Source organism: Abramis brama (assembly GCF_963993115.1).
Source record: "Abramis brama genome assembly, chromosome: 17".
Taxonomy (NCBI): Eukaryota; Metazoa; Chordata; class Actinopteri; order Cypriniformes; family Leuciscidae; genus Abramis; species Abramis brama.
In genome coordinates this window covers 6,637,835-6,665,401 of record NC_139979.1, presented here as the reverse complement: position 1 = coordinate 6,665,401, position 27,567 = coordinate 6,637,835, and the positions used below count along the sequence as shown (strand labels likewise).

Genomic DNA, 27,567 nt, shown 5'->3' with positions numbered 1-27,567 from the left:
CTTGGGTTAGGCAAAGAATCCTAAAAAATGACCCCCACTTAATAAGAATCACAAGCTGAAGTGTTGTGAAATACATGAAGACTTTTTATAGGCTTTATAGACAGACAGATTGAGAGTGACTCTTGAAGGACCAGCACCACATCCTCTTCTACCACTGTTTGAAGAATTCATCTTCCAGAATACGTTTTAATAAGTTTTGTGAGTTAATTTTTAGTCCATCTCTGCAAAACGGACTTCAGGGTAGGAGATGGACTCACAAAAATTAACTCACAAAACTTATTAAAACGTATTCTGGAAGATGAATTCTTCAAATAGTGGTAGAAGAGGATGTGGTGCTGGTCCTTCAAGAGTCACTCTCAATCTGTCTGTCTATAAAGCCTATAAAAAAAACAGTCTTCATGTATTTTATTACACTTCAGCTTGTGATTCTTATTAAGTGGGGGTCATTTTTTAGGATTCTTTGCCTAACCCAAGTCTCTGAGATCCTGACACCTTGCTCTTCTGGAGACTCCAGGTAGGTTGCAGTTCTGGAAAATGGTGGCGCTGAAGACTAAAGGGTTCCTGATGGTTTCACACTTAATTCTTCACCTTAATTCTTCATTCTTTTGCAGTTAACACGTGTCTTTTCTTCTCCACCTGTTTTTGTCTGACCCTGCTGACCCAATGAGGATTTCACTGTCCAATGGTCATGCCTTAACTGTAATCTCTAGTATTGCATTAGTATTGCATTCTTCTCATGAGGATTTAATAATTTTTGACTTTTCAGTCTTAGTTAAATCTCTTTTTTGGCTTATTTTATCTGAAAAAGAAAACATTCCTAATAATTCTGCACACCTGAAAATAAGACATTTTTCATTTCCAGCCTTCATGAACAATTATATATCACTTATAAATGATTAAATACAAAATTAATAGTAGTTATTGAGATTAATATGGTTTGGAATTGGCAAAATGTTCCTGGGAATAAAATATGATCAGAAAATCAACGTGCCTAATAATTCTGCACGGCCTGTATATATATATATATATATATATATATATATATATATATATAATGTTGGCTAAAAATAACACCTAGCCCTTAATGTGAAGTGAGAGCAAAAGAACATAATGAGCAAGAGTGTGAGAGTACAATACAATGCAATCAACTGAAATTACGGCCCTTGGGGCCCCAGCTACATCTAAATGGAGGAAAACAGAGAATTTTTATACGCACCTTTGCACTTTAGCCACAATCTTACTGAAATGAGGCAACACAAACTGATACTGCAAACGGTAACCGTCAAATGAAGAAAAGCAGGTGTAGGAAACAATACAGCTCACTAACAGTCTTCAGTCCTTTCAGTAGCATTAGAATCCTCTCAGTTATGATGTCAGGATGACATTTTCACAGAAATCAAATCATCCCTCACTGGCCGTCGAGTAAATCCCACATAACGTTGACTATAATGTGCTGAAGAATTTCATGAATGCCCTTCTCTCTAATCATTCTCCCTGATGTCAGTGACATCATAGCGCCCACAGACTTATAAGCAGCCGCAAGGCATGCTGGGGGACCCAGAGCGAGGCTGAAACAGGTTGTAATGGATGACCTATGAGCAGAGATGGAGATGTTTCTCTGGGACAGGGGCAGCATTACATGCTTCAGCCCGTCGCTGATTGGTGGAGATTCTGGCCACGGCCTGCTAGAGGATTTTATTTAATCTGGTGTAACTGTGTGCCAGAACAAAACAGCACTCTCAAACCACACAAATCATAAATTTGTGCTTTTTTCCCCCCTCTCGTCCTGATTTTTTTAAAGACAAGGGCGATTATCTTTGTAAATCTAATTCTGTCTGCTTTGCACAAGTATAAATTGAAACATGCAATAGCTTTATATGTACAGAACACAAACATGTTCTAAAAAATGTCAACATCTGAATAGAAACTAAGTCTGTTTATGTTTATCTGTTTTTTCTTTACATACTAACAGAGACGCTCTACTACATTGAGCCTTTAAGCTGAAGCGAACTTACTGTGGATACTATGATACAGTGATGGTGCTCGACAGTAATACCATGGGATTTTGATATATACTGTATTATTGTACTAAATGATTATACTATTAACATACCATAGTAATTGTAAAAATGGTACCAAAAACAATGGTATTATCATGGTATGAGAAAGAAAGAAAGAAAGAAAGAAAGAAAGAAAGAAAGAAAGAAAGAAAGAAAGAAAGAATATGGTATTGTCACAGTAAATACACCAAAAACCACTATAATAAAAAGATGATGATGATATACAATGTAAAAAATAAAATAATAATAAAATAAAATGAGTATACCATAATGTAAATGTTAGATTCTGTTGTCTTTTATTTTGAAATTATGTTCTGTTATGTCCTTGTTTGTTTCTGTGGTGGTTACTAAAGATTATTATATTATGTTTGCCATGTATATATACTGCCTGTTCAGTTCAATCCCTTGTCAGTTCTATATATATATATAAAAAATAGTATAACTACAGTACATATCTAATAATATAATAATAATATCATCATCATCATCATTATTATTAATCACCCAGTAGAACAGTTGGTAGCACTCATATACAGCACACTGTGAAACGTCTCAGAACAGGCAGACACAGGAAGTATCACAGCACAGTGTTCAGCCTGTGCACCGCAGTGATACAAACGTCATTAACGCCCCCTCCCCCCTCGCTCCCACTAAACATGATGCAGACAGCCATGTGCTCCTGCCACATTTACCCTCTATACTTTCATACAGCAGCATCCAGGCCAACCAGACCTTCTCTCTCGAAGCTCTAGCAGAGTGTAAAATAGGCCAAACCCCTGAAGAATAAAGCTGGAGAATCAGTGCAAACTGAGGAACGGCTCTATCCTTCCACAGCTCTCCAACACTGTAAAAAAAAATTACATCCCCAAGTCAAAAATTTCAAGTGACCGATAACATCTACATTTTTCAATTAGTCTGACGTATTATTTCTCATTGAGCCAATGTTAATGGACTATTGCAACAAGAATTTCACTTGGGCCAATTGAAAAATTTAGATGTTATCGGTCACTTGAAATTTTTGATTTGGGAGGGTTAGAAATTTTTTACAGTGAAGAAGATCCTTCCACTCTCACAAACACACAGCGAGAAACATGCTCAGGCCGGACATAAACATGCTTAATAGTTCTAAGTTGTTTAAAGACTTTTAATGGATGGAGAAGTAAAGTAACTGGATTTTCATTAAATGGGTTTTTTAAGTCAACATGAAACATCAACTCATTTTACCTCAGACATTTTTATGGGAAACAGGATATTCAAGAATTTTTTTTTTAGGGCAAGACTAATTTAACGGACCAGAGTGGAGTTGTGTGAGATTCATGACGTCAATCAAAAAGGATAGTCGTTTTAAAGGAGAAAAAAGTCACTACATTTTGGTAAAAGATCATGAAGACAAAATTTTGTATTTTGAATAATGTGCACACTGCACAGGTAATTCACATTAAGGCCAGGGACGTGGATTTTATAAGATTTTACACAAATATTAAAGCGGAAACACACGGCACTCCACAACAAACACCCTAAAGCAAGGTAATTCTTCAGACAAACAGTGTGTAATTATGCTTATTGGCGTCAGCTGGAGCGGCCCAGACAGATCAGCCCAAACGCATTTTACAGGAAACTGCAGACGACAGGCTAAGCAATCAACACCAGAGTCCTGCAATTAACATCCTGCGCTGCTCGTTGGGCCCAGGAGGGGAATAAACAGGTTTGGAAGTGAAGTGTGACCAACTCGAGCCACATCAGAGCACTTCTTTCCCCATAAAGACCCATCAAAGAGCTCAGATCTGCATCACACACACAGAGACAAGTTTATTTTAATAAAGACCAAACAATGTGCGTTAGATTTCGAATTCATGCTTTATGTATTTTTCATCATTCTCATTATCATCTGCCACATAAATTACTGTATATTGCCTCATAAACTAGGCAAATAAGTGGAATGTTTTGGCAAGCTTAATCGCTATTCTTTATAAATAAAAATAAATTGTTTGGCCAATATTTATGAATATTCACCTGCCTGGTGTCAACATTGCAGAAGTTTGGAATGTACATGAAGGGAAGGGATGGAATGTACAATGTTTGGAAGGGACATGATAGTGGGGGAAAAAAGTATGAGATGGGAAGAAAAATAATACGAAAATGCTTTTGCGTTCTCTCGCAAACGTTTTGCGTTCCCAGAGAAACATTGCGCTCACTCGCAAAACGTTTTGAGTTCCCCTAAGAAACTTTACGTTCCCTCGCTAAACATTTTGCGTTTCCCCAAGAAACTTTGCGTTCTCTCGTAAAACGTTTTGCATTCGCCCGAGAAACTTATGTTTCCCCGCGAAACTTTGCGTTCGCTCGCAAAACCTTCGCGTTCCCCTTTGCGAGCAAACGCAAAGTTTCTTGGCGGAACGGCACAGTTTTTGCGAGGGAGCACAAAGTTTCTCGAGAACGCAAAACCACTGACTTATTATTTTTCCTCCCATGTCATTTTTTACCTTTATCATGTCCCATTAGGCTTAGCCTTACTTAGTTTTAACAAATTATGTTTTTAGACTTTTGAGAAAGTTTTTAAGCTCTTATGGGCTGTTTACACGACACTGTTTTCAACTAAAAACGTAAAACTTTTTATGCGTTTTGGACGTTCGTTTACACGACAACGGAGTTTTGGGTGCCTTAAAACGCAAACTTTTGAAAACGGGTTTCAAAGTGCAAGTTTTTGGAAACGGTCTCCATGTAAACAACAAAAACTCAAATCTCTAAAGACAATGATGTCATTACGTGTTCAGTCTAGTGTTTCAACACCATCTAATGGCCCGGCAGCAGAATACAGGGTTTTTTGTCGTTTTCGCGATCTGTGTGAATGGGGATTATTTTGACAATAGTGTCGTCTCTACGCGGAAAACTCAAAGGAAAAACTTCTCCGTTTTAAGCATATCGTTGTCGAGTAAACGAACCCTCAGAGTTACACCATGTCACCTTTATTGTCTAATTACACCTTGATAAATGTAAATCAAACCTTTAATGACTTAAATTCACTCTTATTTCTTGCGTGGACGGCTGAAGGACCAGTGCCTGCACCTCTAGAATGTTCTCCTGAAAAGCTGTTTGCGTCAATCATGACATTCCATTAGAACACATTCATATCTTATTATTCATGTTACAAAAGTGGCTGTGGAAATCTAACATTCACAACAGGCCTTGGATCTCTTTAGAAGGAATGAGCTTAGAGTGAAATGTACAGTGAAATGCTTTTGTAGAAGAGAGGATGTCAGGTGGAAGAAAAATACCCACAAAGCACGACTGTAGCTCCTTTCAACACTCCTGTTCAATTTAAAGTTGGGTCGTTTCTGCACCAGTAAGCATTCTGCCCAGGGGATAGGCCTACTGAGCAAACCAAGACGATCTATTTTTAACTGCCATCAATTCTGAAAAAAAAGCTCCAACAATAATTACAGTAACATGTATGGCATGTAACACTTTCCTCTATGCGCAGCTGCGTTATAATGCATCACTTCACCAAGAAGAGAAAAACACATTTCGAGCAATAAAACCATGTCAATACAGTACGTCACAGCTTGTGTCTGTAGTGCACTTACAGTAATCATTCGGCCGTGATGTATGCTGTACGGTCTGATGGTATGTTGTGAATGGACATTCAGAGTGCTTAATATTGCTGTGGAAAGGAGTTAGACTCATTACAGCTGAAAGAGAGACCATCCATCCATCTACAGCACTGCTGATCTGCCTTAAACGACTAATTCCATATCTGCTTACAGAACAGATGCATTCTCACTTTATGCTCATGTTACTGGAGCTGTGCACATCCTGACTAACAAAACACTAACGAAACATACCAAAAACTAGTAATACCTTCTTTTGGACAAATTCTAAAGTAGTAAGCTTCGGAAACCACGACAAATGGAAAACCCTGCTGGGAAGGAGGAAAAAAGCACTGAATTTCAGGTGAAAATGCTATAAAATTTCCTGTTTTTTGACAGTAGGAGAAAATAGACCAAAAATGTTGGCTGAAAATATAAACAGAAACCACAATTTGAAAAGCTCAAATAACAGAATCATTGACTCTCAAATTGTTTTATTTAATATAATATACTGTAAAAATGTATTTATTTATTTAATTTAAACACCAGCTGAGTGTAATATTTGGCAAGATAAATAATTAATATTGAGGTCAATATTTCTACTTTTTTCAATATATCTAAAACTAAAAAATTAAGACAAAATACAATAACATATATAGATTATAAAAAACTAAAATTACACAAATAAAATTGAAAATCAGAAATAAACTGAAATAAAATGTTTGATGTGTATTAAAACTAAAATTAAAAATGAATCAGAAATATTTAAATAGATATTTTTTTAACTATAAAAATGACAAAAGTACAAAGCAAAATTGCTAAAACTTAAATTGAAAAGTGCAAATATACAAATAAATAAATACTACAATAGTATATATAAATAACACTGATCAACAATGCTTTTTAACAATACTTTTTAAACATTTTAGACATTTTTGGAACCTTCATTGTAAAATCATGGCAATTAAAGCTACAATATGTAATTTTTTCGCCGCTAGGGGTCGCTAACCTCTTACAATAACAAAGGCGTAGGTTGATAACGCAGTGAATAAGTGGAATCATGGAACTTGTCGTCATACCGATGGATATAAAAATGTTTATGGATGAGTGAATACAGTGATGTTTTTTAACATGACTGTGGTATGAAGCAAGGTGTGATTGCTAATGAGAGACAGATATCAGCGCCACACGCGAGTCACGCGGATAATAAAGGACATTTCATTCTACCTAACTACACACTGAATTACTACTCATATGGGTCACTCACTTTATTTGACGAATTAAACTCGTGAGGTAACACAGCGCTGTTTCATTTGGTCTACGCGGACATTACGTCATTGATAGGCGACAAGTGGGGACGGCACTATTTAAAATTGTGAATTTCTCTGAATTTACAAATTCTTGGAAACATTTAGGATAATGTAAGCACACAATTGAAAGAAATATATAACACTGTGCAAGTGGTTTTTGGATATTTTGATACAAAATTCTTACATATTGTACCTTTAAAGGAAGTTAGTGTAATCTCTTGAAAATCTTGAAATACATAATTTATAAGATTTATTAAAATTCAAATAAACAGTTTGGTTTGACTCAGTGGCTCCAGAATTCTCAGTTTCAGCCAAAATATTTTTGCATCACTAATAACGATGGCGGAAAACTACTGTATGTTATCATGGTGAAAATGTGTAAGGTTAAGCACGTCTAAAAATCTCTGGGCTCTTTGCACTAGCAGATTGACAACGGGTACCATAGACGTGGCCGTCCCAGCTGGTGGTCTCATTGGGAGACGTATTTATAGAGGCTTGAGGTCCCTGCTACATCACCCCAGGCCAGGAAACCATGCGTGGCTGCGGACTGACTCTTCCCATCTGCTCCATCAACACAGACACACACACAAACACACTCACACTCACTCACTTACTATATGAGCTTACGAGATGCTACGTCAGCTCTGCTCTCTGATTCACTCAACATCACTTCAGTCTGACACGATTGAGAGTGCACGGGGCGGAAAACAAACCCATTAGAGGAAGAGAGAAAGAGTTAAAGAAGACCCAGGTGTCCATCACAGCTACGTGAGGGACTTTAAACACAAAATGTAGCAACACTACTAACTTAACAGCATTTTTACTGGCTCAGTACTGCCTACTTTTCCTAACTACCCAGAAAAACCTTTGAAAAAAATCTATTTAACAGGTTTTGCATGACAAAAGGCTTTGGCATCATTTGGCCCTAATGGCAATAGGATGGCAGATCGAGAGCTTTTGGAAACCGAGCTCTGAGACGTTTGTGACGTACGGTTATCGCTGACTAACCTTATCTACTGATTTTAAGACGTCCTTGAGTTCCTCCATTGCCACTGCAAACAGACGAGTGTCTAAGCAACAACCAAGTATACCCACGGGTTACCTGAGGCATTACATTAACGTTGCATGAAAAAGCTAAGCAAAACTCTCTGGGATGATTTCTCTTAGTAAAAGACAAAAAGCTTCATGTTTTTCTGCAGCGTGGCTTCCAGCATCCTGGGAGATAAAATCTCTCCTGAAACCCAATGACATGAGTAAACACATATTACACAGGCTCTCAGTAATGGCCTCTGACCACAGAGAAGAAAATGAGAAACAGAAGAGAACAGCTATCAATGCTAAACCGCGATCACCCGGCATCCGCGCCCTTCCGAGGCCGATCTCATTCACCCACCGCAATCGCACACTAACCCATCTGTGACGGCACGTGCCTGGCAGCCATACGGCGCACACACTCCCATGTCTGCAAAACACTCAGATAATGAGCCTCATTCTACTGACACATGTAGATGGGTAGTCGACATGAAACAGTGCTAGCATTAGCAATCAAAACATTCTAAAATTACTTTAAATAGATGTTACTAATTATTTTAGAATTATTCTTTTGTACAGCTGTTATGATCTCTTTTTCATATATAAACATAGAGGCTAGCACACACTCGTACACTCTACTTATCAAAAGAATGGAATAATTAAGTTTTTTTTTATATTCCTAAGGCTACATTTATTTGATCAAAATACAGTAAAACAGTAATATGTGGAATATTGTTACAATTTAAAATATCAGTTTTCTATTTGAATATATTATAAAAGTGTAATTTATTCTCGTGTTGCATCAATCATAATATTTTTGTCCAACAGTGTATCTAAACAACATTATCTAACAATTATAACTAACAATTACCTAACAATCTACTATCTAACAATTAAACGTTATATTACTCAAAAATGGTGATATGCAAAGATGTTCTACAATCACATACACTTAAAATGGACTGGAACCAAAATTAAACTCGTCCAGTGGATAACAACAACAATAAATCTTGTAATAATGGAATTGGATTCTGGGTAAATATTAACTAATTCGGCCGTTAGTGTTATTAGTTGTCTGAAGTAGTATCACAGATAAGAAGCTCTTTAAAAATCAATACCCAGGGCTGGATATTTAGGGTGCTTCACATGATAAATGAACATTTCAGAGGTCCGAGACGAGTTTGACCTTCGTGGGACGTCACACAACGGGGTCATGGGATCACAAAGCTACAGTGGTAAAAACAACAAGAATGAACGTCAGCAACCTATTAAAGTTTGATATTTTGGAATAGTCATATTTCCAAATCTGCTACACATAGTCTGAAGTTTGAGGACAGTAAGACCTTTTTTTTAAAGAACTTAATACTTTTATTCAGCAAGGACACAATACATTTATCAAAAGTGACAGTAAGACATTTATAATGTTACAAAATATTTTAAGATGGTCTTTTGAACTTTATCAAAAAATTCTTATAAAAAGTATCACAGTTTACCCAAAAATATTAAGTAACACAACTGTTTTTAACTTTGAAAATAATAAGAAATGTTTCTTGAGCAGTAAATCAGCATATTAGAATGATTTATGAAGGATCATGTGACAGAAGACTGGAGTAATGATACTGAAAATTCAGCTTTGCATCACAGGAATAAATTACTGTTTAAAAGTATTACTGTACTTTTGACCAAATAAATCACTTTTGAATGGTACAATAACTCAAATAATATATTTTGAAGAATATTGGGAACCAAACAATTGATGGGCCACAATGACTTCTATAGTACGGAGGGGGGAAAATACTATAGAAGTCAATGGGGCCCATTAACTGTTTGGTTACCAACATTCTTCATAATATCTTCTTTTGTGTTCAGCAGAAGAAAGAAACTCATACAGGATTGAAACAACTTGAGGGTGAGTAAATGATGACAGAATTTAAATTTTTGGGTGAACTTTTAGATTTTCCTCCTATATAAAAGACCTCCATAATCAAAAATATCTCAAATTATGCTCAGATTTAGCAAGATACCAAAGCCTGCAACAAAAGTCAGAGATCTCAATATGAACTCAAATATTTATCATCAAATCCAACCAAGACCAAATGATTATAATGGCAACTGGCTTGTCACTCTTTAAGAGTGAATTATAAACACAAATTGTGTTTCGAAATGTTACTTTAGCTTTTGTATTCATTGCATTAAATTCAGAAATAATACTGTGACAAAACCGCTTTGGGAAGAGAGACTGATATGTGACTGATAACAGTGCAGAACATCTCGTGACAGGTGGAGGAACACATGCTCTATATATGGCTGGGACCATCAGTAACAAACAGCTTCATAACATCAATCCAGCGAGAGCAGAGGGAGAGACAGACAGAAAGAAGAGCTGGTCTTTCTCAACACAGTGTGTGAGATATGTGGGATAAGGACATCTGCTCTCTTTCATGCTCAGAAAGCGCAACTGATTCCCTGAAAGGATGATGGGAGTTTGTTTGTGGAACATACTAATGGCAGAGAGCTCTTTCTCAAGCTAGAAACTACTCCTCTCCACCCTCAGGTGCTGAAGATCTCTTCATAGGACGTCCTGCAAAGAGTGTTTAAAGTGACCATGTAATCAAAATGGACAATTCTTATTTTTTCATGGAATATTGCAGTGTTTATTATAAATGATTTATCCGTGCATATCATCATTTTTTTTTAAATGAATGTGCCCTTATGATATTTAATTAAAATAACTTCCCCTCCCACATTCAACATTCATCTCTTCTGTTCTCTGATGATGCGTTTACTGGCGCGAGGGTGGGACATTGGGACAACCTGTCACTCACATGAGATCACAGTAATAGCAAAATCCAATCAAATCCCAATGGACAAAACCAAGTCTCACCCTCATATTTCTTCATGTTCAAGAAGCCGTTTCACTCGCCCACACAGTGTCACATGATCCTTCAGAAATTATTCTAATATTCTGATTTGCTAATATGAAAATATGAAAGAATAATATGAAAGATTGATGTTTTGGAATAGTGATATTTCCAAATCTGCTACAAAGTCTAGAGAGAAAGATTCCCAAAAAACTCCCACCATATATATATATTTTTTTCTTTTCCGTTTCACTCGCATATACATCACAATAGGGAATATCGTTAATTTCCATTTCATGCCAACTTTAACAGCAGAGGCAAGAGGTTACTCTAATGTGGATCAGGGAGATCATTTGAGTTTCCTCTAAGCATCAACTTTTTTCTATGATGTTTCTCCAGAAATTCCTGATGAAAAATGAAAGCAGTTGACATACAGAAAGTGGACAGAGCTATACAATGAATGTGAATAGCAGCTCAGATCATTTACCTTTGGAAGAATTTAATCAGAAATGTTTGAGATCATATTGTTATCTCTGAATTTTGGCTGCAGACTTTGAAATCTTGACAAATCTGAGCACAGTTTTTGAATTGAGAAGAAACAAGAGATTGGAGGGGACTTTGTCTCAGGAGAAACATCTGAGCAGAAGACTTATGTAGGAGTCCCCATTTATCCTCCATTTATTCACTAATATCCATTGAATGGACGAAAAACCCTGACCCTGTGTCCATACTGTCTGAGTAGGTACTACATTTGAATTTGAACTTACTCCGCGAGCGTTAAAAAAGTATGTTCTATATAGTATGAATGAAATTCAGACCTACTACATCTGCCATGTTGTTACTGTCAAGTGACCGATCAGCATCAGTTGCGCCAATCCACTGCCATTCATAAATCCTCTCCCGTGGCCTCGTGGGATAGTAAAGTGTCCATCGAATGCGCAGTAGTAGTAGGTCATCCGGAGACTTTTCGCCCACTGTTTTTCGAATGCATTCAGACATACTATTCTGTTGGCATACTATACAGTAGGGAAGTATGCGATTTCGGACACAGCGTGAGGCATTTCATCTAGTATCTTCTTTTGTGTTCCACAGAAGAAAGAAAATCACAGGTTTGGAACGACATGAGAGTGAGTAAATTATGACAGAATTTCCATTTCTGAGTGAAATATCTCTTTATAATTGCTTTAAAACTCAAACTGGTAAAAAAGCTCTGCTCCGACACTGGAAACTTCATTCATTCACCTCATCTGCGTCATTTGACAAGTAATCTCAGACGGCGTTTACAGAAGCCTCATGAATAAACTCACAATAATCCTGCTGTTCTCTCTCTGTCTCTCTGTGCGGGGGACATCCCTCTCTCTCTCTCTCTCTCTCTCTCTGTCTCCCCTGCAGGTCTTCCTGTCTCACACATCACCCACAGCATTGATCAAACAATGTTGCCATGGCGACCCAGCCTCACAGAGCACCGGGCTAGTGGGAAGGGATATTCCATCTAAGAGAAACTTCAATTGTGATTTATCTCTCCTGTTCTTCCCTGTATCTTTCTATCGCTCGCTCTTTCTCTGCAGCGACCAAAATGTATTAAGCCAAATGATACACAACATGGTCATATAGCACAGGCTGCATCTTCAATTAAAAGAAAGAATTGTGAAAAATACTATTTATTTAATCATACATTGTCTGTACAACAGGCAAGGTAATAAAATGTTGCCGGATTCACGTTCATCTGTTTCTGATAAAAGTGAATGTGGATTTAGCACCACTCACTGGACATTTCACTTTGACAGTGTCGTGAAGCACGTGCAAGACTGAAGTATGGAGTATTATTATGAAGTAATATCATTTTGCAGAAATGTCGCCACAGGCACGTTTTTCCAGTGAGCTACAAATTGATGTTTTTATGCAACCTATAAAAAACTTGGTTAAGGAATTAAATAAATGAAGACAAATAAATAGAATAAGACTATAAAAGTGATTAATGTATTATTGGATAAATCTCCAAAAAAAAAAAGAAACATAATTTGCAAGATGAAAAATTAAACCATATATGAGCCATTAGGTTTTTTTTTCCCCACATTCTGTCATTATTTTCATGATATTTTCAATTATTTTCAACTAAATCTGCAAATTTGCATGCTTAATTGTTATGAAAATAAAATGTCATAAAATCATAATGATTATTTTTTCTTTGCATTTTGAGGTGAAATTACCATGTTTTTGTTCAACTCAAAATTGAGGGGAAAAATGACATTTTAACAATTATGCAAATCTAATTTATATTCGGAATATAAATAATATACTCAGAATAGAGTTTTTAAATTAAGAATCACGATTCTCCCACGATTCTGAACATATACAACTTAACAAAAAAACATGTAATTTACTAGAGGTTCAGACAAAATATGAATTACTGCACACACTTTAATGAATGATTCAATGACTGGACGAGTCAGTGTTTTTGAACAAATCTCTTGAATGAATGATTCAATGATAAATGCATTTTTAAACATTCACTTGTCGCCACCTGGTGACGTAATAATGTAATCGATACAACCGTTATTCGAAGCACTAAGTTATTTTGATCACTACCGTAGGCATTAGTGTTTATGCAGGGTTGCCAACTCTCGTGCATTTGGTATGAGACATCTTTCAGGCTCTTTCTCACGCTCTCATGCTGCCCAAGTAAATCTCACACCAAATTAAAAAAGCCAACGTGATGTGCAGACCGTTTGACATATAACATCAAGGATCAGGATCGCGAGAACGATTCGAAAGCTGTGTGCGGTATTTTGATATCATAGGATGCCGTCTGCGCAGCGCAGCATGAAGTCGAGCACGTATTGACAAGATACAAGTTTTAATTAAACCAATGAAGACCTACAACCTCTTGATTGGACCAGTCTGTATCAATCACATTTTGTTACTGTATGTTTTTTCACTGTAAGGTTTTTTTTTTTTTTTTTTTTTTTTTTACATCCGTTCTGGTTTTGACAGACAGCTCTGCTTGTAAGTAATGGGTCGGCATAGGGAAGTAACCATTTCCTGAGAGAAGACTTTGACCAGAGTAAGCCACGATTCATGCCGTTTTGATGATATTACCTTGAGCCATTTGCCTGATGGTTACCCACGAAAACACAATTTGGAATAACCACTTAAAACTCTTTCTATAAAGAACACATCATCATCTAAATGTCTCAGTGTGACGATTCTCTAAAATGCAGCCGGTGCAATTCAGCAAAACAGCAGAAGTTGGCAGCCACACCTTGCCTCCTCCAATCAAGCGAGGTACAGGCTTCAAAGGCATGTGAGAATGCACAGGAACAAAGAGATGCTTGCACAGAACCCCTGGTGCGAGTGAAGTCTAGTGTGCTGATTTGCTGAGTGTGTATTTGTGCTGGCGGAGGAAGAGACTCGTGTTGTAGACCCCTGGAGTGAGACGATGGCCTCTCTCTCCTCGACACTTTAAACTGCATTAAACACACCATTCAGTCTCATGCCCTGAGGTCCTTCAGATGGTTACGGTGAGGTACAGGACCACTACCCTACTAATCCTAGAGCTGTTGAGATGTGGAGATCATGATGCTGATCCAGTATATGTATGTATTAGTGCTGACAAATCGATTAATTGCGACTAATCGCATCTAACATAAAAGTTTATGTGTATATAATATAATATATGTATATGTATATATATATCTGTGTGTCGTATACGTATACACACACATATATATGCATACACAAATGTGTGTATACACAAATTATATAAACAAACTTTTCTGTAAGATGCAATTAATCAATTTGAAAGCACTGATACACACACACACACACACAATCAAATTCAATATTTAATGCAAATGATAGCAAACAGATGTACACAAACTGCTCACTTTAAAACAACTTTTATCAAAAGTAAAAATCCCTCAAAAAAAAAAAAATATATATATAGATGAGAACTAACAAATAGAACTAAAAGTTTTGTTAATTACTGACCAGTTTAATTTGAAAAAATATATACATAATTGCAACAAATCACCACTCAAAATTACAAATAAACAAATTTTTGTGGACAAAATCAACCATGACAAAACATGTGTGTGTGTGTGTGTGTGTGTGTAGTTATATATATATAACTAGGTTATAACTTATAATTTAATGATAAAATACTTAAATTCATATTTAAAAAAAAAAATCAGAATTGTATCATTTAAATTGCAGGTAACGATACAGCCTGTTCAATCAAAATGCAAACAACAGTGATGAAATGTGTGTAATATTCGCATACTGAATTGCAATTGGACATCTTTCTTGGATTTATTAGCATAGCGAACTCTGATTGGTCCTTTCTCACACAGCCGCCACTAAACAAGATGCTTGCTGAGTGTCATGACAACGGCTGCGGCATTTCATTTACTCAGAAGCAGAGCCACCTCAGACCTCACAGACGCCCCATACACACAATTCCTAGCTATTCGTGCTTCTCAAACACTGATATTTCCTTGAGGAAATGCACATATAGTCACGTGTGATGTGTTACAAACTCACCCGATGGTGCTGAGCGCCTGTTCCAGGAGCTCCGTCTGCAGAATATTCTGCGGCGGCGTGAAAGCCCCATTAAAATGAGATAAAACCGAGCTACAGAACTGACGCAATGTCTCAAACTGCATTTTCCCTCTTCCTCTCCGATATCCTGCGTATATTCCCGCTTTCCCTCAGATGAAACTCCTCCAGCGCTCCTCGCTCCGGACGCGCTGCATCTCCAGCGCAACATAAACACGATTCAACTTCCCGATGTGTTCTGATCCCGAGGAAAAGTGCGTTTGGATGAGGAGAGCGGACCGACACCGGCTCTCCCGGACATTGTGATCCGAACTTAAGAGAGAAAGCGAACGCGCAGCGCGTCCTAAACGCACCGGAGATCCCTCGCGCCTCTAATTATCCACAGCAATCACATAAACATCCATGCATACGCACGCACGCACGCAAGCGCGTCGCGTCCGGATTCTAGAGAGCCCAGGCTCACACACAGGCTCGCTGGCTGCTGTCAGGATTCTCTCTCAGGAGCACCAGAGCAGCACTACACATCCTCTACCAGCATCACAGCGCATGTGGCGTAGGGAGGAGGAGGAGGAAGAGGAGGGGGCTTTCTTTCTCCCACATCATTAAGGGTTTTCTGTGGAGCTCTGCTCTAAAAGACAACTATTGTGTGTGGATACTTGATGACCTGAAGGAAGAAGGGCGTTAGTGGAAGAGAAAACGCTGAGTGCACTGCCCTGAGGACACAAGGAATAAGAGGGCTTTTTAACATGCATTCTGACCTAAAAAATCATATATGCATCTTAAAGGGAAGCAGGGCTGTTAGAATTTACTCTATTATGAGAGAGATTTTAAAGCCATTAGCACGATGATCAACAGTATAATCAAGAATGAATAGTTCTATTATGTGCTTACATTGCACATGCATTTTGAAGTATTACTGACTATATGACTAGATAGATAGATAGATAGATAGATAGATAGATAGATAGATAGATAGATAGATAGATAAATCATAATGAAATATAGTATAGAATAGAATAATCTTTAAATTTTATATTAAAAGACAATACATTTAATTTTTCTGAAAAATGGGTGAATGGACTGCAAAGTAATATACTGAACGATAGATAGATAGATAGATAGATAGATAGATAGATAGATAGATAGATAGATAGAACGATAAATAGAACGATAGATAGATAGACAGATAGATAGAACGATAAATAGAACGATAGATAGAACGATAGATAGAACGATAGATAGATAGATGGATGGATGGATGGATGGATAGATAAATAGAACGATAGAACGATAGATAGATAGATAGATAGATAGATAGATAGATAGATAGATAGATAGATAGATAGATAGATAGATAGATAGATAGATGGCCATGCTAAAGTGCAGTAATTGTTTAGAGATCAGCATTTAAAGCATTAGTCTAGACTGGTCCAGAGAGCAGGTGTGAGATCAGAACGCTGCTGATACTGGTTTCCTGCAGGTGCGTCTTTCATTCTCTTAATAACTCTCTCCGGACAAAACCACCATATCACAACATCAGCTCTCATAGTGCCAAGCCGAGAGCAGGAAAGTGGATTACGTCATACTTGTAGTGAAACTTGTGCTGACCTCTTGAACAAACGAGACCATATGCTTCTGTCTGTCTATATTGCAGTATTTGCAGTGACAACAGAAGATCAGCTCCCAACCCTGCATTAGTTTTGTCAAACTAATTTCAGTACTAAAACACCCACTGTTGTATGTGGTTCAACCTAGGTGTCACATTGCATCTAGCTCCAATAAAAACACTAATGGATTTTATAGATGGAGGGGGAGGAGATACAAGCGACAAAAACCCGCAAAACCCAGAGAAACAAAACGGCTGTAATTAAATCCGAATCCCAGTGTAATTATTATTGTTTCATCTAGCAGTTTCACCCACACTCGCGCCACGTCTGAGCCTTCGCTCCAATGACACCTCTGAGACCAAGACAAATTAGGCTCTTCCCACATTATTTCAGGATATAAATAGGCTGTCAGCACTTTTTCATGAGAGGAGAATCAGAGTTAATTTAAACATTCTTTAAGATTAATGGAAGTGCTTTTCAGTGATTTCCTGAGCTCTATTCCTGGGCATCAAACTATTTAACACAGTCTGCCGGTGAACGGTCAGGCCGTTCTTATCCACTTTGACAGCAGTTAACCCCAAAACACCCCTGCCACTTCCCGTTGAACAGAAGTAGGGCTTGAAATGATTAAAAAACAGTCTTTTTTATTATTATTTTTCCACAGACACTCAGAGGTAGTGCTTAACCTTCATAAAATGTTGATCGTCGACCTTGAGAGGTCAAACTAAATATTATATGACAAACTAAATAATTATTCATTTTGTATGAAGTTTGCAGCTGTTTTTACAGTTTAACTCCTTGATTTTTCTGATTCCTCCAGCAAATAAAAAACCTAAGCAAATAGACAAAATTAAGAATTAAATTTTTTTCTTTCTTCTGTGGAAGACATTTCTGCAACTTTACTGTATATCTGTAACTGTGACTATAGATCTTACAATGTGACTATTTCTTATTTTAAAGTCTGCATGAAATTAAATTTGTGATAGTCTTTTCTTCCATATTGCGACGTATATCCGAGTGAAATGGCATCTCGGACAAGAAAAAATGTAGGGCGGGACTTGATTTTGTCCATCAGCAATTGATTGGATGGTTGTGGTTTGCTATTGGTCGATGTCATGTGAGTGACAGGTTGCCCCGCCCTCGCGCCAGTAAACATCATCAGAGAAGAGATGTCGCTGCAAGAGGGAGGGGAAGTTATTTTGATTAAAGATTATGAGAGCATGTGAATTTAAAATGTAAAAAAAATGTTGATGTGCACAGATAAATAATATATAATAAATACTGCAATATTCCATAAAAAATAAGAATTGTCCATTTTGATTTTTATGGCGAGATTTGGGGTGGAAACAGAAATCTCTGTTATCTGTTATTATCTTAAGAACCTTTTTCCACCATAAAGAACCTTTTGTGCAGTGGAAAGGCTCCATTGATGTTAAAGGTTTTTCATGGAACCATCAATGCCAATAAAGAACCTTTATTCCCAGACAGCACATAGTGTCAGCCCAGATCCGGCCCACATCTGGACACACGTTGAATCCACATATACCAGATGTGGCCCGGATCTGGGCCGACACTTTGTTGCTGTCTGTGTTTTAAAGTGTAACTAAGTCCTTAATAAATGCATCTTCAAACATAATAATTAAATATATGTTAACGCAAATAAGATATAAGGGCTTTAGTGTGAATAAATGACACTTTAATTTTTTTGGGGGGTAAACTAACCTGTTTTTTGAAGATTTTACCAGTTTGTAACATCAAGCTAATGTTAGCAAAGTATTTATGGAAGTGGAGAGACCAACAAAATGCCTCTTATTGCACAAACTTTCCAAGCATCTGCTCACTTTCGTTTCGTAGTTGTGTAAAGTCAAGACTAATACAGAACTATAACACTCTCTGTTACACAACACAGAACAAATCAGATGCTGCCTCGCTACCATATGGCAGGCCCATTTTCAACATCTAACCTTTTGGGGGTAATGTTAATTCAGACAGAAAGTGCAAATTTACAGTTTTCGTGACAGAACATGCTATATGAACCGATCTGATGGAAAAGAACAGCACTGCTGTTACAGTAGCTTTTTATACATTTCACAGCACACTCGTGTTCTACAGGAAATGTCAGACGGCATCCGTGAAAAAGCAGCTTAAAGCTCACCTGCTGTCCTGAGCCTTTCACGGACATCTGCCGGGTAAAGAAGCCAGGGAGGAGGGGAAAAAACATGCATTGCACCATAAAAAATAACTTTAGGAACGGGTACGAGTATCTAGAGTATAAGTTCTTGTGTTCAAATATCTGATGGTAAAGAATAGACGCATGGGATGCATTTCTAAAATTGGAAATATTTTTGAGTCTGAGCTAGTTACACTAAGGTCATGGGTTTGGTTCCCAGGATTCCCAAGACTGGGGTCAGTTTGTTTGTTTCCTTATTTTTTTATTGATACTTTTATGCAGCACACATAAAATGAATCAAAAAAGCCTAAAGACATTTATGATGTTACAAAAGATTTATATTTCAAATAAACACTGTCCTTTTGAACTTTCTTTTCATCAAATAATCCTGAAAAGAATGTTTCATGGTTTCCACAAAAAAATAAAAGTTTTTTTAGCCTTAAGGTTATCTATAAGCTAGTGTGCTCCAAAACAATGACACAATTCGCATTTAAAAGACATAAGCGTTCAAAACTTACAGTCTATCACTTCTGCCAATATGAATGACATAACGCTACGTGTTTCAAGGCACTTCAGTGGGCCTTTAAAAGCAGCACAACTGCTTTTCAACCATGATAATAATAATAAATGTGTCTTGAGCAGCAAATTAGCATATCAGAATGATTTCTGAAGGATCATGTGACACTGAAGACTGGAGTGAAAATTGATTGACTGAAGATTGATGCTGAAAATTCAGCTCTGCATCACAGGAATAAATTACATATTTTAAATTGCAATAATATTTCACAATATTACTGTTTTAACCATATTTTTTATCAAATAAATGAGAACATAAAAACATAAAAAAATCTTACCGACCTCAAACTTTTAAATGTTAACTTCCATGTCCTGAGTGTACTTCACCTAGTCGGTTCAAATAAAATCATAAATGTATTTTTTTAACTTTTTTAACACGTGTAAACAGACCAATAAATAAGTGACGACAGTACATCTCTATATTAAATCATTAAGTCGAAATGTGCAATTTTCATTTCAAGGGTTTGTCATTCAAATGTGCTCAACACAACACACTAACAGCAGGTGAGATCAGCCCCATACCTGTGGCACATGCCCAACATTCCTCTCCTCCACAGGTATTCAGGAACGGAAAATCAAACTAACACACAGCGGTCGCCTCGGATTCAAGGGAGCAGGCATCTGTTTCTATGGAGACATCTCTCCAGGACTGACCTCTGACCCCTGAGCAGTGAAGCTGATACAGACATCCCAGCAAAAGAGGGAGAGAATTTGATACCAGGGCTCAGAGAGACACCGCCACTGTGTGGGAAAAGATGGAATCACACTCACTGCTCACAGTGCACTAGCATCTCCCTGCAGATTAGAGGTGTGATGTTTGATAAATGTGTTTTAAGTCCCTGCATTTTTTTCTAGAGCAGGTTTCACCATCTATCTATCTAACATTCATTTGTTCTACCATTCTATCTATCTATCTATCTATCTATCTATCTATCGATCATTAACCAACTAGCAATGCCCTAGAAACCTAGTTTGTTGCCTTAGTAACACCCTAGCAACTGCCTAAAATGCCCTATTAAGCAGCAACCACCCAAACACCCTAGCAACATCCTAGCAACTACTCAAACCACCATAGCAAACATCTAGCAATGTCCTAGCAACCACCCAGAACACCTACTAGTAACATTCTAAAACATTCCACAAGTAATCACAGACAAAAACCAAGCAACTGCCTAGCAGCATCATAGCAATCACTTAGCCAGGCAACCACCCAAAACACCCTAGTAACTACTTAAACAACTATAGCAGCCACATAACAGTTATTTAAATCACCATGGCAACTTGCCTAGCAATATCCTAGCAACCACCCAGAACACCTTAGCAGCTGCATAGCAACACCCTAGTAACCGCGCAGAAAACCCAAGCAACTGCACCTAGCAGCACCATTGAAACCACTTAGTCTAGCAACCACCAAGAATACCCTAACAAACACCTATCAACCATTTAAAAATGTCTAGAAACCACCCAAAAACAGCCAATCAACCTCTTAGTAACGACCCAAACCACCATAACATCCACCTAGCAATGTCCTAGAAACCATCCAGAACACCTTAGAAACTGCTTAGCAACACCCTAGTTATGACCCAGAAATACCAAGCTACTACCTAGCATCACCATAGCAACCACTTAGCCCAGCAACCACCAAGTATACCACAGCAACCATTTAGAAAACCTTAGCAACCACTCAGTAACAACCTAGCAACCACCCAGAACACCCTAGCAATGTCCTTGCATATTATCTCCTGTCTGTCTCAGTATTTCTTTCTACAAGGACTTTTAGACAGACATTTAGACAAAGCTTTGTCATTCTAACATCACAGTTTATCCAGACCAACTTTACCCATCAAGTTCTTAATATAATTAACAAATACAGTCACCGTGGGCAAATTATTTCAACAAATTTCTTAAAAAGTAACAAGAATAACTGGTAACACTTTACAATAAGGTTCATTAGTTAACTACATTAGTTAACATTAACTAATAATGAACTGCACTTATACAGCATTTGTTCATCTTTGTTAATGTTAATTTCAACATTTACTAATACTTTATTAAAATCTTGTTAACATTAGTTAATGCACTGTGAACTAACATGAACAAACAATGAACAGCTTTATTTTTATTAACTAACATTAACAAAGATTAACAAAAACAGTAATAAATGTATTGCTCAATGTTAGTTCATGTTAGTTAATGCATTAACTAATGTTTAATAAAGGAACCTTATTGTAAAGTGTTACCGAATAACTTGAAGAGTGCTGCTGCTGCTCACAATGAATAATGATTTCTAAACGCATATAATTGCAAGTTCAAACTTTTCAACATCATAGCACTCTAAAAACACATGAACTCACCTGTTGCTCAGAGGGTCGTTGGGCTTCAGACCAGAGTCGTTGTTGAGGGACGCCTGGCGCAAGAGTCCTGGAGCACGGCTGCGGTCCCCTGGAGGCCCCTGGTACAGCAGCGGGGCTTCCTGCAGTTTGGCCTTCTTCTCCTGCGGAGCCTCTTCGTGGCGGCGCCGAGGGTCACTCGCACCCGGGGGCAGGGCGTCCCCTGGGCCGCTGTAGAACCAGGCCCCTGACTTGGTGAGGATTTCTTGTTGTTTTCGGCACAGGTTGCATACCCACATCACCTGATAGTGACAGAACAGGAAGTTAGAACCAAAGGAGAACACAAGACAGAGGTCAAAACCCCAAATGAGACGGATGAAAACTTGCTGTTGTGGGAGAAGCGAGTCATTCAGTCATTTCGGTTTCAACTTTGAAGTCAGTGAAAATTGGGATATTTGTCCAGAACCTCGTACGCAGGTCCCACAACAAACAGGTTCAGGAAACTGTGATGCTGGTGCGGCTGACAAACAAAACTGTCAGAGTACATGTGAGAGGAAATGATGAATGCAAAACAATTCTGACTCAACCAATGGCATGAGTTTGGGGGTGGAGCTACCTGGTTTGTCTGACTAATCGAGTCCTGCAGGGATGACATATTTTTGAAGGCCAAAGCCAATTAACAAGTTAGCAACTAAGCACTGGTTCCGATGAAATTAATATTTTTCATTTCATACCACTTTTTCATACATTGTTGTTGTTTTTTCAAGTTTATACCGGTCTAGAAAAAGGTGGTTACTAACAAGTGGCTGAGAGATTGTCAGGGACATTAAACATGATCGCAATCAATAGTCCGCAAACACAACCTTGTTGTGTTTACAACCACGCACATGCAAACTATTCTAACTCGAACTTTCAGGGACAATGTTTAAAGATTTGAAAGAGTTGACTGAAGCGCAATGCCAGAGACGTTGAAGTTGTGCGACCACTTTTTACTTCTGGCAATTGTATTTAGGCTTCACAATTCATAAAAGTTGCATGTGTTCATTTGAGAAGATTATCATTATTAACCAAATACATAAGAACCAGGAACTTTTATTGGTTTTAATTAATCCAATGGAAAAAAAGCCAATGGAAAAATCCGGTTGGGTTTTCATCGAGGGAACCATAATGCTAACTTCTAGGTTAGCCTACAAAAATAAAGCCACACTACAGCACTCTATAGCAGATGTGGAGTGGGGTGGAAGGTGTTTGGAAACAACTGGTGATTATTACTGTACTCAGGTCTAACTGTACCTTAATAACCTCTCAAATCTCCTGCTTTCAACACTGCAGTCTGAACACCTCTTGAATGTTCATGTCCCACCATCACTGAGGGCATGGCAGCCTGACCTCATTATTTGCCTGACAAAAATGAGCTTAGCAGCCAGTTGGCATCCCATCCAGTTTGCTGGTGGTAATTAAACCTGCTCTCAGCCCCACACAGAGGCTTCCATCCATCCAGCCTGAATACAAAATGCCACAGCGGCCCCCGGAAATGATGCATCTCACAAAAGAAATGGACTAGGAAATTTTAATTATTCCACAATTTTCCTAAACAAAGGAGTGACGGTCTGTTCCTCACATAAAGGCTTGGAATATAATACACAAGTCGTACTGTACGGATTACTGTAATGGTGATTTTTTTAAAAGGTTGACAGCCCCTGGTTGGCATTCATTTACTTTCACTGTATGAAAGCTGCTCTGTTCTTCAGAAGAAATTGAGCATTACAATAAATAAATGATGATAGAATTTATTTGATGATGAGACTCCACAGTATATCTAAAACCAATAATTATTATGAAACTTGAAAAGTTGTGTATGAGCTGCCCTATCATATACAATAAAGTGAAAAGGTCACCTCTTTCAACTGGATTTTGATAAGATCACAGTGAGGAATTGCACTGTGACCGGCTCTGAAACATATCGCAGATGGATGTGAGTGTTATTGTGATGAATGTTTGGTCAGTCAGCGATAGACAAGCGAAAAGATGTGTGAGTGAAAAATTGATAAAGTGCTGAGTGAGCTGTCATTGGTGTCAAATGGCAGGGGACCTTTCTGGGTGAATCTCACGAAGCCTGTCAAGAACATGTCAGGGTCATGTTTCACCCCAAAATCAAAAGAGAGAGAAAATAAAAATATATATATTTCATTATTTACATTAGAATTAAAGTAAATGAACAAAATATTGATATCATACTGACACATTATATAATATAGTATAATATAATATTATTTAAAATATAAAGTAATTATATAAAGTATTTATACATCTAAAGCTGATGCAAATAAAAATCATTTTATTTACATTGTGTGTTTTGGGGGAAAACTGCTTATTTAGATACTGGATTTTAACAAACAACTATTGGCCGATTTCGATACATACTGATATAACTTTTTTCATTAAAATAGATTACTGTTTTGATCATGTTTTAAATTAGCAAAGTTAAAAAATGCATGCATTAAGGTATACTAGCTAGTTTATTCCTTCATCATCAAATCATCTTCATTGAACATTAATTGGATCCATTTAACATTCAACAGGCCAACATAAATACATAAATACGACAGAACAAAGATATGAAAAAAGATAACACTGCTGTATAAATTAAATATATATTAATACTTATTAAAGTTTTTTAATAAAATGTATTAAATTGTATTTAATTTTTTGTCTTTTGTTGTGTGATTAACATTAAAACAGACAGCAGCGCAGCAGGAATATTAGGCTGCTGTCACTTTAAGAGCCGCACAAATCCAATATACTGATACACACATGCGTTTCATTTCTCAACTGTTTAGGCTCACTTTAGACTGTGTTTACTAGGATACTTGCCAAGATGGGCATTTTGATATGATTTTGTGTGAATTTGTCCATTCAAGAACAAGAATAATCAAAAGAGAACTCAATTAAGTATATTCACGCTGTCTGACACTGCTTTCTGGGCACACGCTTTGGATTTGTGCACACAAAACTTCTCACAGCGAGTACCAAAATGAGTTCTCTTTTGCACCTTCTTGCAATTGAATATCTAAATAGACAAGGCTCAAAAACAAGTGCACATGATAAACTTTTGTGACGATGCGGCACTGGTGTGATTGGGACAGTAAATGTTCCGTCAGATGTCCCAAGTGTTGTTCACGCTGCACCAGTATTGTCAAGCCCTGCTATATTTTGTACAGGTTTAATTTTGTTTTGGAAAAATTTAATTATTGTCAGTATTTAATTATTTTACCCAGAGAAAAACATTGGGTTATGCAACAAACATTACACAACTCAGTGCCTTCATGCAGATAATTAATCAAGACCATCAAATAATCGACCTATAAATATACACAGCAATGCCAATAATGCTTACAATGCTTATTTCTTTAAATAAATAAATACATACATAAATAAATAAATGGCATTTTTAATTAATGCAATATTTGCAATTTGTAAAACATGATATTTGGTTACTCTGAGAGGTACTGTATGTAAAATATAAACATTAATATGGAGCTAGAATATTACTGTATACAGAATAACCGGAGAGGCTGTCCTGGGCCGCTGAATATTTTATAGATGTTTGATAAAAGTAAGGAAGTTCATGATGAGGGGAGCGTTATCATTCACCAGCTAAAACACTGCCTGCAGGTGGAACATGAATAATTAATGAGGTTCTATATTTAGAGCCCAGCAGCTTGTAATAGACTGGATGCATATTCTTAGGTTTTATTTTTCTCTGAACTTAATAAGGATCTGTTAAACAAAGTGTTAATTATACAGTGACAGAATCAAAATAGACAGATCTCTAAGAGGAAAAGAACATATGCAGCTCAGTTCTCTACGGGTATGTCACGTTGTCGAACAATGTCTCTATTATTAGCTGAAATATTAAAGATCAATATGCAAATTAAAGATCAGTATGATTTAATAATTCAAGCTGTTTAGATTATGAGAACCGGTTACATCAAGCTGTTAAGATTAAAAGAACAAATCAAGAAAATAAGAACAAAATGATTCACTATCATCTTTTTTTGTGATTGATTAACAGTTTTCCAAATAACAATATGCAGCTTTTTTTCCCATTGCCCGAATCTCAATAACATAATTAAAGCTTAACGATAATCATTGTTGCCATGCTTACCCATGTCAGCTGCGTATTGTTTGGTCCAGTTGGATAAAACTGATGTTCCAATAACTAAATTCAGAACTCTGCTTCAGACTGCTTCACACGGCTTTATATGCCAAAGTCCTGCGTAACGGCTGACCTTTGAGAGTTGGGGATCAAATGCTCCTTCAGCTGTCAAGATTGTGCTTCAGTTCAAAAACGATTAGTCCTGAGATCAATCTAAGTTGTCAAAAATAATAAGCAGTGAAATAAAAGCAATTGCTTGTGCAGGAAGACGATTGAGCGATCGCAGCGGCACATAATCATGTTTTTGTCGCTGAGCATCACTAACACGGGTCTCATTACCGATGCATGTGAGCGCGCAGCTCCACTGGGGCTGAGTCTGACTCATTACTCATGCACAACGCTCACTAACTCTCTTCAAAGGACGCTGATGAAGATAGAAGCACTAACTTCAGCATCAAGATGTTAAATCACGGATGTACATACATCAGATATTAAAGTTGCAAAACCAATCACTGTATAAGTAATCTTTGGCACTGTTTTCATTCATAAAAATGTCTCTAATTTTTAAACATGTTTTAAACTATTTTTTTGCTGTGGGCGTAGCCTGGTGGTCAGTTCCTGAGCAAACCCCACCTGTTCTCCCTACCATTTCCTGTCACCTGTCTACTGCCCTATATAGAAGTAAAATAAGAACTAATCATATACGGGAGACTGGGGCTAGTTGTCACACTTTAAAATCCAGTGAATATTTCTGAGGGTAGGTTTATTTTTCAAAGCCCAAAGTAGAGGCATGGGACCCAACAAAACAGAGTGTGGCGCAGGAGAAGATAAAATAAGCAAAATAAGTGTGTAAGAAACTCATGTGTGTGTGCACTGTGCGGGAGAATGGGAGAATAAAATGATTTGAAACAAATACATTGTCATTCGTCTATTACACAAAAGCACAAGTGTAAATGATCCTACTCGACCCACTCCGAGCGGGATTCGAACCAGCGTCTCCGGCATGGGAGGCGGGCGCACTAACAAGGATGCTAAAGACCGCAGTTTCTAGCATCAGTCGCCTGCACACCTCTTGAGATCAGGGGAGTGAGGTTTATACGCCCAGCTCTTACTAGCTTGCCTCTGTTACACTCACCCCCCTAAACCTCACTCCCATCCGGGTCACGGCACCAAATACAACCGGTCCTGATCAACCCGTTCCGAGCGGGATTTGAACCTGCGTCTTCGGCATGGGAGGCGGGCGCACTAACAAGGACGCTAAAGACCGCAGTTTCTAGCGTCAGTCGCTTTTTGAGGCTAGGGGAGTGAGGTTTACATGCAC

General features: G+C 37.5%; 1 protein-coding gene across 17 annotated transcripts in view; it reads right to left on the bottom strand.

Annotated features, from left to right (window-relative positions):
* rims2a (regulating synaptic membrane exocytosis 2a) overlaps nt 1-27,567 on the bottom strand; it is a 191,259-nt gene that overhangs the window by 118,884 nt on the left and 44,808 nt on the right. For 15 of the 17 annotated variants that reach the window (XM_084088637.1, XM_084088638.1, XM_084088636.1 and 12 more), the window contains one exon: nt 22,112-22,389. In XM_084088637.1, coding sequence (XP_083944763.1) covers nt 22,112-22,389 — 278 coding nt within the window. Of the gene's footprint in view, nt 1-15,389; nt 15,687-22,111; nt 22,390-27,567 lie in introns of those variants that run through there. The other 2 variants (XM_084088641.1, XM_084088642.1) reach the window with 1 other exon arrangement.